The sequence below is a fragment of the Glossina fuscipes genome, unplaced genomic scaffold, assembly GCF_014805625.2.
Source record: "Glossina fuscipes isolate IAEA_lab_2018 unplaced genomic scaffold, Yale_Gfus_2 2, whole genome shotgun sequence".
NCBI classification, from domain to species: Eukaryota; Metazoa; Arthropoda; class Insecta; order Diptera; family Glossinidae; genus Glossina; species Glossina fuscipes.
Window position 1 is genome coordinate 23,719,400 of NW_023998416.1, and position 11,714 is coordinate 23,731,113.

Below are 11,714 nucleotides of genomic sequence, written 5' to 3' on the forward strand. Positions count from 1 at the left end.
CGTCTGTTCGTCTAGGTAATGTCTGTTGTAAACATTTTCCTGGCCGCAAAAATGAAGGTACAAACTTCAATTTTGGCAGAAACACTGGAAGTTCTTGCACGCATGTTGGTATTGAAAATGGCCCAAATCGGTTGAAGGACACGCGCGCAGTATCAGGTAAACTGAGAACACCTCCGTTTTACGAAAGAGAAGGAGAAAAAATTTGCTTTTTGCTCATTACTCATTAACTAAAGCAAATAAATGTACAAAAATTTGAAAGCATATTCTATGGGCGATGTTGTAGCATTCATGCACAAAAATGGAGAAAATTGACCACGCCTAGCCAATATTATAGTGTATCACACTTTTATTGTATTTTCAATACTTATATAACGCGCAGCAACAAGCTTCAAAAACCCCGTACAGTATACAAATTCTTCTACTTCTCCAGTTTCAACTTTGTAGTATTTGTGGTAAACACTCTCTCGTTAGTAAAAACAAAAAATCGAGAAGATACGCCTGAGCGTGCCGTTTGATGCTTTTATTTTTATTTTATTTGCATGCATAGCGTAGCGTATAGAGCACGATAGGCAGACGGACGGACAGACAGGCTTAAATCGATTTTGAAACTGATTCTGAATCGATCGATATAACAAAATAAAAATGGGCCTATCTCGAGTCGTTCTAGGTGTGATGTGTGTCCATCGGAACTTTTTTCCTTTTTTAAATCAACTTTTCGGGCAAATACCAATATAATCAAAATTTGGAGCTTCCATTTGTTAAAAGATATGAAAAAAAACTGACTCGATTTTTAATCATATTTTTGGAAAATATTTATTTTGGTCTTCTGGTTGAGAAATTGGGAATTTTGCTGTCGGGCACAAAAAAATCGGGATAAATAAACCGCGCATGGTTACCAAAAACTCGCTTTCAAATTTAGCGGATGCCCGTGACTACATTTGACTTCTTTGTATAATTGCGCACAAATCGCATCCAAATATCGTACGGTGTTGTGGAATATAGGCGAAAGATAAACGAAGATGAATACGCAGCAAGAGTATGAATTGAATGGATCGTTGCATTATTATGCAATGATATGGGTATTAATAACTTCGACCAACGTCGATAAGTACCTTTTTCTTATAGAAAAAATATTTAAAAAAAAGCTTCTAGTGCTTCCTTTAGAAAATTTCCCATTTAATAGCCTTTTGCTTGGGGGCAAAGAATGTTTTTATCAATAGTTTTGTCAATACTGTTCACCATTAGCCGAATTAACATTCGGGCTTCGTAGTCTACGTATTTTTTAAACACATTAATAGCTGAGGACATTTTCGTTACAGTTTACTCAAAGTCTAATTGATTTTGTTTTTGAAAAAAAGACACAAAACCTATTTTTTATTAAGCAATTTTTTCTTTTCTCAGAGACAGAAAATAACTGTTTAATTATTTTTTATAGACATCTTCTAGGCTTAAAGACATATTCAAACCGGAAAGAACGTTATAGATAGCAATTGAAGACAGTAAATTAGCTGTCATTAATCAATAAAATTGCCGACGTTGATAAACACAGACGAATTTCTTTGACCACATGACGTACATATTTTCACACTTATCTACGTCTGCCTACATGCAAAAAATTCAACAACAAAAATCGACATCTGTAAGCTTATATGTGGTACATATTAAGTCACCATACGATGACCTTTAATTTAATTGTTATAATAATTAACAATTCAATTTCAACCCTGAGAAAAATTACGATTAACAAATTCTCCCATGATAAAAACAAAAAAAAAAAAAAAACAGATCAAAAAAGGCAGACTTGCCTTGGGGTAAATCTTAAATACCTGTAACATTAAGGGAATTATATAACAGTCATTAATTCCCGGTACTCCTTTTTTCCATTGATTTTTATTCTTTTTTCTTGCAATCTATTTCACAATGATGAGCAAGTAAGTAAGCCAATCTTAAATGCATGCTAGTTTCAGTCTGCAAATTGTACACAACACACATATGAATACATCTATATACATATATAATTATTTCTGCTTATTTTGTAAACGGTAGCTCTATTGGTTTCCCCACTCTGACAAGCCTATTGCGAGCAAGCTCAAATAATGGCTAAATCGATCAAGATATCTATCGAGAGCCCATGTTGACAATTTCTTCTCTTATTGTGGAAATACCTAAATCTTTATGCATATGTTTGCTCTTTATAAGCCATGGGTCCCTTGCGACCAATCTTAGCGTTGTAGATTGGAGAGGCTCAAGATTTTCAATCTTCAAGCCACTCGCAATGTCTGAAATGGATTTCAGAATTGCTTTATATAACAGTAATTTATTTTCAAGACTGTCGACCAATGATATTTATATCCAAATTTTTATGCGAAATAGTTAATAATGTAATGTTTCCACTCTTCAATTAGGTAGATGTTTTCTGCGGTACTCCGTACATGGCATTTTTGGCAATTAAAATAAACCCCGAAAAATTGCTGTTTTCACTGGAGAAGAGAGAGTTGTGATAAACTTTTTCAAGTCAAAATTGAATTTCAACCATACTCTTGTCAATGAACCAGTGGGATTTAATCGAAACATGAAATTTGGATGGTTCCTACGTTTTGAAGTAGCCACATTAGCCGTTTGAGTCCCAGACGGAGAATCCCAAACAGCGCGATCGTGCTTTCCCTATATATGTACGAAAATACCCAAGCAGCGCTATAGCGCTCGTTTAAGTTTATGTCGAGAAATATCATTTTTCCATCGCTTTGTCACTTCTATTGCAGTTCGCGAAGTGATCGGACGTATTCTTCCGTATTCTTCAGTTAATAATTCTTTTCATTATTAATAATTGTGTGTTTTAAAATGATTAGACGTAGCAACGCAACAAAGTAAATGAAAAATTAATCTCAATTTACTATTTAACTTTTCTAAATTTGGTGCATCCCTAAATAGGTATAATGAATCGAAAAAGAAAATCTGTAAGCACTATCTGTAAGTGCTACTTCACCTAAAATGTACTATTTACGTTAAAAGGAGCTGTGTGATCTACTTGCGTCAATAAGTCGAGCGCTCGACTGCGACAATACGTAACGCACCGTCAGTTGCCCAGAATGCTCAAAATGTGCTGGATTTTCTCCACATAAAATCTGAACAGCACGATCGCGCTGCTTGGGACTCAAAACGGTTAAAATCCCCTAGCTGAGGATTAGAACGACATGAAGTTTTTATTAATGTCCTTCGAGATATTAGAGAAATAAGGATTTTTGTTAATGTCCCGGGAATTAATGATCGATACTTTCAGATATAGTGAAAGCAAAGGTGGTCAAGTCGGATATTTTTTGCTTGCATCATTTAAAGTCAAATCAAATTTTAGTCCGATATCGATCATTTAGGTATTAAAACAATGGATAATTTGAAATTTTTCTGTTAAGTAGTTTTTCCAATTTTTCAGCAGTGATTGCCCTCTCATTTGAACTTGATATTTAATCAAAGCAAAGAAAAGACTTAATCTTTTTCTCCTTAATTTTTGCTCAGAATGGCAATCCGAAGAACAAATCGGAACGAATAGAGTCGCGAAGTTAAACTTTTATGTTAATCGGAAATTAAGACACTGGATATTTAATTCACGGCGTTACAAAGTTGACGACAAATTTAGGATGCGAACAGTTCTTTACGGTCGACGCAACAATAGAAAACGAAATCTTCTGTCGAAAATTGTATTCGTCTTGTTGTTGATGATCCTAACAATTATTTTGGAATATGTTAACCGCTCACATTTTTAAACTACTTGACGCTTAGGCAACGTTAACATCTTCAAATTGCATTAGGTTATGTTGTTATATATCATGTTATCTGCTTAGTAGTAGTTTTCGTTGCTGTTTAGTGTTTTCTTAAAGAAGAAGAAAATTAGATTTTTAATTAAAATAATTTTGTATGCAATTTAGATAATCGCAAAGATGCTTGGCGGTCTTATGTTAAAATTTCTGTATTCGGTACACAAATGCGTGCAATATTTCTGCTGTTACCATGGCTAACTGGCGAACGGGCGGGCGTAACGTTAGGGCGTTTACCGAAACATTGAAAATAAAACGAAACAAATTTGCTTTGGCAAATTCGCATTCTGATCATATAAATAATAGTAGCGTTGTGGCGGCAGCAATAGCAATAGCAGCAACAGCAGCAACAGCAGCACAACACCACCACCACCACCACCACCAGTCATGGTAATGCGAGATGAATTGTAGTAGAAGTATGCAGAAGCATAGAGATAGCATGGTGGTGGAGGAGCCACCGTATATAATAATAAAATAAAACTAAAAGTTCTCAAAGAGTTGTAAGCACATGCAAACGTTTAAATATGCTTATAAACAACTGAAGCATAGATAGACGAATGCTTGTCGGTTCAGCGCGATTGTAAGCCAGTCAAAATATCTGGTTCTGTACGTGTATAAACACCAAAAAAAAAAAAAAAAGAAACAGAGAAAAAGCGCAAAAAAAAAACATGAAATAAATAAAAAGGCGTTTTCACCCGGACTTTATTTTGTAGTTGAAATCAGTACAACACAGGCAGAGAGTTCCGTTTTAAAATTTTACTCAGTTACGTGTGTTCATCTAAGGTCAAACGTTACCCACAAATCTTACTACAACAAAAAAAAAAAAAAAAATTACATATATATATATATATGTATATTTAAATTGATCCTCATAATCATCATCTTTGTTCTTTTGCTTGTTCTCTTTTAAGATTTAATAAAGTTAGGAAACCTTGGTATGACTACCTACCTACCTACCTATCCTATCAATATAAAATTTATTCTTTCTTAGCAGCGTAACTGACCATCTAACACAATTACGTTGCTTTATGTTATTTGTATTAGTATTGCAGTTACCTTTAACTTCTTAACTTAATTTTTTTGAACGATTTTCATAATTCACCTAAAAATGTTTATTAGCTGCCGTCATTGCTATTGATTTTAGATTTCTCGTCGCGCGCATTGTCGTACAACGTAACTGACTACCACTGCTAATCCTATCCAGATATATCTGTGTTCTTTCTTCTTCATTTATAATTTTACAAAACTATTGTTGTTGTTCACTTTGACTTCTATTGCTGCTTTTCACATAATGCCTCATCGCTGATTTAATTCTACATTTTACTTTGTTATGACGATAACCTTATCCTCTGCGTCTTTCCCCATCATCGTCATCGAACTGTTAGGTAAACACAACATGTGAAAACGCTATACATGGGGCACGGCCCACCACCCTACAGCTATTCATATAACGACTTTTGAAGACAAGGTGTTGTACAGGAAAAGCTCGACGATCGAAAGTAGTTCGATTTGAACAACTTTCAATAGCGTTCGTCCTCGGGCAATAGCACGTCAGTCAGTGTAGAAATTTTTATCAAAATATCTCAGAAATTGCGGCTTGCACATGGAACTTAGGAAAACAAGAGGGACAGACAGACGGACCGACAAGGTTAGATCGATTCAGAGAGGAATTCTGAATCAGTCAATATAATAAAAATGGGTCTATCTCAAGTCTTTCTTCCTCTTGCACACATCCCCTCAAACTTAATATAACTTTTTATAGTAAGTACACACCACAAAACTGTAAAATTGCAAAGTAATCTACAGCAGTTGTTTTTTTTTTTCATAAAGAAAGCAAAGACAGTCCACTTCATGTTTGAAAATATTTTAATCAAATTAAATTAAAACAAACGATAACAAGTCGGCAATAGCAAGCTCAAGATCGATATATGAATGGCCAGCTCTTCACTTTAGGTAAGCCATAGAATTCTGCAAAGATTCTAAGTGTTTCTAAATATTATGTGATTTCAATTCGCCTGAGTGGCCAAGTAGGTAAAGAATCTCGATTAACAACTTAATCGTCGTGAGTTCAAATCTCAAGTGCGGTAGACTTTCCTATAAAGCCGTTATCTTTAGCATCATGTGCTTTAAGACTTTAGTTTTAGAACTTACTTCTCTGCTTAAGCAGATGTGATTTCAGTGTTCACATGGCGATAGCCTTCATAAAGATTATGCAACCAAATGCTTAAAACCATTCTTGCTTAATATGGATAGTGAAACGGGTTTAATTACGTATAGGCAGCTGCCCGCCTGAGTATTATAAATGACTTTACAATTTTGTCTGTTAAGAAGAAATTTTGTTTAAAATTTTTACTTATGCATATGCACACGTTAATGCTAAAATAGGCGTTTTTCATAAGAACGATCTGAACAGTGTCTCGACAAGTGCTCCCATCGATTGAACCGAGAAATATTTTGCAATTATCTTCATTCACATGTGTTGGAAAGTGGAAAAACTAAAAGATTTATATTAACATAATCACTTCACTTGTAAGTGAACTTTTGATTCGATTTTGCCGAATTTTAATTTTGACGAAAAGATTTTGAAAGGAAATATTTACGTGCAAAAGAAGTAAAAACACTACAGTGGGATCACTGCCGACAATTACATACCCCACACCACCCTACAATTATTTGCAAAACGACTTTTAACAAGTAGGCTTTATATGGGCAATAGACGAAAAAGAGGCCCGATTCGAACCGTTTTCAACAGCGTTCGCCCGTGGCCAAAAAGAAAAGTTTCATCAAAACATCTCAAAATTTTTTCTCTTTCTTTTTCCCAAATCGTCTCAGTCGGTATGATAAAAAGTGAATCCTCTATCTCAGGCTCTCCTGGCCCATCTGCACAACCTTAATATACTCTTGTGCAACAAGTAATGTAGGGTATAACAAGTCCCAGTTTCCTTCATACTCAAGTTGTAACAAAAATTATTTGGACAAACTGTGTCCTCCTAGAGCAAAGGCTTCAAGTTATAATCGTGATCAAACGATAGAGAATAAACATGACTAAGTCGATTTTGTTATACTTGTTTGTAACACATTGCAAAGTCTTCGAGGCGTATTTTAATGCGTTTCAGCCAAACTACAATACACCTGTCATAGAGAGTATACTCTTTTCTTATAATCACATAAAATCCCTAATAATTGCAGCGAAAATTTTACATTCTAATCATCTATTTTTTAATTTTTAAAATTTTAATCCTCTCTGTGTTCAACTGAAAAGCCAAAAAAAAAACAACCTAAAGATAAAATTATTTTAAATAGAAATCAAAAATGGAAAAAACATGTGACTTTGACAGGAAAACACAAAAAAGGTTAAAAAAAAAAAAGAATAAAAAAAAAAAATGAATCGTAAAATATTTAGATTAGCAATAAATCCCGAAGTCATTGTAATTATATAAAAAAAAATAAATAAAGATGCCAACAATAGTTAAGCGGAGAAGAAATCTATAAACACAGTTACCAATCAGTATGCAGAACATAACGACCGGTAAAGGTAGTCGTCAACACACCGTAAAGAAGTGTGGCGCCGAAAATCGATTTACTTCTCTCATACCGTTAGTTCGTCTGTCTTACTAAGAATTAGATAAAAATGTAAAATTGTCTACTTAACCAAGTGAGGTCGGTCTTGAGTAAATATTTTGTGAATGGAAACTTTTTTCTTTTTTTATAATTTTCCAAAATGATATAAAAATTTTAATATGCATTACATATATATTTTTTTTCATTTCCACAACAACAATTGATAATAATAATGACAATTAATAATGTTTTAGTCCCTTAAGAGTATTCTTTCTTTCGGCTTTTCTCACCTGTACCGGCATAAAGTAGAAAAAAAAAAAAATAATAATAATAATAATAATAATAAAATAATAATAATAAAACTTCTATAGCCTCCCGGGTGGAAGACGTCTTTTGTTTTTCAAATCCTCTCTCTACTATTATCTTCTTTGTCATGCGTAGGTAATGCGAAAGGTGTTATAACATAAATGTACGTGAATTTAAAACAAATATTATTGCGTTACTCCTACTTTTCTAGTAGCAAATTGTTTCTTATTGTGTAGGTAAACATTTTTCACGTTCTGCTTAAAATCAATTAACGCCAGGTATTTATTTGTAATTTTAAAACTTTTCCTTATGCCATTTTCGTGAGGTATAAAATGAAAAACGAAGATGAAAGGTTAACTAACAAAAATTCCGATGCTTTACTCTCTTTTTGGACAATGGAGGAAACAACTATGTATCAAAAGAAGCATAAAGTGTTTATTGTTTTAGAAGAAAGAATAAGTAATGATAGCAAAATGTTCTATTTACGTTAAAGCAAATTTTAAATACCACTCATATCGCTCATCTACATCGAAAGTCAAAACCATTGTTCCAGCGGAAACACAAGAATATAAATGTCGTTGAAATCGTTGAAAGAAGATCGCGAAATTATTTGAGAATTACTTGGTAGGCCATCATCAACAATAAAAATTTGTCGTGTAAGTCTTATGAACTCGTTCGTCAGTTTTTCTTTACATATTTTCAGCAGCCAAGAGGTGGTTGGTGGTTTCGTAATAAAATTCTAATGAAAAACGTTCCATTCAGTTGGCAACGATTCCTTTCGTTCGCTTACTCGTTACTGCCGGCCTTCTGCGTATCGTGCACATTGTACTTCGAATCATATGTTTATAGGATAGAGATGAGTTTTCCATCTGATTTAAAGGGTTTTCAAGCTTTCGTTAAACCTCTCTATTTCTCTCATTAATTCAGAATTGCTGAGACAAAATTTGGAAAAAGAAGGAAGGCAGACTAAGTGAGATACGGTTTATTGTATAAGTCCTAGCCGTGCTGACGTTCTTAACTCGACTTTTGCTATTAATAAAATTTCAAGACAATCCGTAGTAAATGGAAAAAGCCAACGGTTCGGCACCTACAGAAACCCTACTTTGGATACCGATGCATTTAAAAATTCAACTTTAAAATCCGGTGAAATTCTTTTCTTCTAACGTTTAATGCCTGGCTTTATGGCCTTGAGTACTTCTATTACCGTGACAGCATCCGATTACAATTTTTTTCACTATCTTTTGGTTCTGATGCAATCATCCAATGCATTGAAGGTACCTGCAATATGGACCTGTGACCACGTAATACAAATCAAGCCTCTGAAGCATTTAAAGTTTTATCACTTCCTCCTACCATCTTTCTGTTATATCCAAATATCATTTTTAGATTATCGTTTACAAAGATGATAGTCATCTCTTAACTTATTTTACTCTAATTTTATTATTTAGACGCTTTTCTGTACCCGTCACTGCAGGTTGGGTTCTTGGCGAAACAAACGATATCTCTTCTTTTTTTTTTTTTTAAGATAACGACTACGGATTTAATCTAATTTACTTTTTGTAAGTTTTTTTTGGTTTTATATGTACAAAGTTTTTTATATATCACACTAACATACATTTCTTAAAAGGATTCATTTCTGAACCAAATTTACATTTAAAAGTTGAACTAAACTCTGGCATGTTATGTAATATGCCAAGTACACGAAATTCACCATAGGCATGAGAATCAGTTACAATATGTTCCATTTTGTAGGCATCGTCACGTCCAATACAAAATGTCTGAGCCAATTTAATGAAAAACAACTCATCATTGGTGAAATTCATAGCTTTTATAGGCTTTTTATTGCCTTCAATAGTTCCGGCACGACGATTATATGCCGCATAAGCCAATCGTGCACCGATATTATCGGCTATATTGTCAGGCATTGTTTGTGTTGCGTTTGTCTTCACGCCACGATAAATGAATCTATTATACTGATTTTCTAAGCATTGACGGAACTGCCGATAAGTGAGTTGTGCTTGGAACGACCACCATTGTTCAGCTTTCCCATCGTAATTATAACGATAACTATTTGTATCGAAGCCGTGACATATTTCGTGACCGATCATCAAACCAGTACCACCGAATTTTAGCGAGGACGGAAAGCTAATATGATATAAGGGCATTTGCGCGATCCCAATAGTGACGAAAACCGCGTTAATGAAATCAGCGTAATAGGCATTGACACTGTAAGGCGAGAGCAGAGGAGGTAATACGAATTTATGTACTGAACTTTTACGCAACCGGGCGCGATTTATTTCTAGCTGCATAAGATTATTGTACCAATCATTCGATATATTTAAATACCCATAGACTTGGTCAAGCACTTCGCGATGGCGCATCTCATCACTATAGCCGACTGATAAATCCATTGAATCTAATTTGGCCATAGCTTCAGACTTAGTCTTTCTATCAAGCCATCGGGCCGCGTCAACAATTTCTTTAAAATGTGTCCTTAAAGAGTCGGCCAATTTTAGGGTATCTTCTCGACGTTCATTATCAAAGAATATTTCACTAAACCATGGCACCAGAGCGTAACTGAAATAAGTCTCAGTATGGAATAAACAAATTTTTTCTCTGTGTGAATCATTTTCAACTTCCAGGCCCCAAATACCGTAAAAATTCAATAAGGTACGCCATTTAATATAATTGCGCAGAGTTTCGATTTTCGATTTACGTAGAAATCGCTCTAAGCTCGTGAAATTCGCGATTTTATTATTAATAATCCAATTATCCTGCGCGTGACCATTGAAACCAATTTCGATAAATTTTGTCCAATTAACTGCATCGTTTTGATGCTTCCGCAAAAACTCATTTAATGGAAAGTGTTCTGTTTTCTTAAGTGATTTAACTTTGGAGGTTAGATTAGCTTCGAAATCCAAAATAACTTTGAAATCTTCTTGACTACTTTGCATTAAGTGTAAAAAGTTTGTGTCATTTTTACGAGTTTTCAAGAACGCAACAGGTGGTATTATGGATATTTCAAACTCTCGATGCACATGACTGTAGTTGACAAATACAGGCAACAGGGGATAAATTTCGTATTGCGAGAGAAAGTTGACTTTCATCCAAGCATCTTTTTCGTTTTCTTCTAATTGTAATCGTTCAAATGACTCGTCCTCGGCAGCCATCAAAGACTTAACACCTGCACTTAATTCTTGCGGACTTAAGCAGCTCTGAAAGAAAAGTTTAGCTCTGGCTTCAGCCGTTGTTCGATTTAGCTCTTCGTCCGTTGCGTTATACAAGAATTGAATAATTTTTTGCTTAATTTTTTTCGATATTGCACGCAAAAGTGAATCATTTCGAGATTCGGCTGGTACTCGTAAGCTATATCGCCAATTTCCGCAGGCGTATTCATAGAAATTTTCACATGGATCGATAGTTAAATTCATAATATCCAGCATATATAGGCCAGTCTCCTGCAATAGCTCATCTTCATCTATTACTGTTGGCAGATCAAAAACTGTCGCCTGCCTTTCATTTGCAGCTTCAGTTACTTCGGGGATGGTACTGTCAATTATTGAATTATCATTGGAATCTTGACTTATTACTCCGATTGCGTAGTCAACTTTTACTTGATTTAAAGTGGATAGAAGAACACCGATCACTAACACGTAATGTCTTAATAGCATTTTCTTCGTTCGATCATTAAATTATGCTAACGCAGCGGCAGTAATTTCTTTTTCAATTTTATTATAATAATTCTGCTGAACGGCTGAAAGTGGTTTAACCGATAAATCATAATTACTTGGTTTTTATATCACTGTTGTATGGGTTTATTCAAGAATTTGCTTCAAGTCTACAAAACAGTTGTTTTTAACAACTTTTATTCAAATCAAAATCAATATTATTGCAAAAAAAAAAAAAAATAAAAATAAAGATATATATAATAATAAACAAGGCTTTTGCGTGTAATGGTCTCAAGTCGGGTGTGGGTAGAAAAATCTGTTTTAATGTTAACGTTAGAAGAAAAGAAGAACGAGTCGTGAATGTGAA

At 34.2% G+C, this 11,714-nt stretch overlaps 1 protein-coding gene across 1 annotated transcript; it reads right to left on the minus strand.

The window, feature by feature from the left end:
* Positions 1-9,280: 9,280 nt before the first annotated feature.
* On the minus strand, positions 9,281-11,440 carry LOC119633069 (endothelin-converting enzyme 1). The gene has a single exon (XM_038026283.1). It carries the CDS (start codon positions 11,348-11,350, stop codon positions 9,281-9,283), a length of 2,070 nt encoding a protein of 689 aa, XP_037882211.1. The 5' UTR covers positions 11,351-11,440.
* Between the last annotated feature and the right edge of the window lie 274 nt (positions 11,441-11,714).

What these genes read in the sequence shown, in the direction of transcription:
- LOC119633069 (XM_038026283.1), bottom strand. Translation starts at nt 11,350, where the DNA reads ATGCTATTAAGACATTACGTGTTAGTGATCGGTGTTCTTCTATCCACT.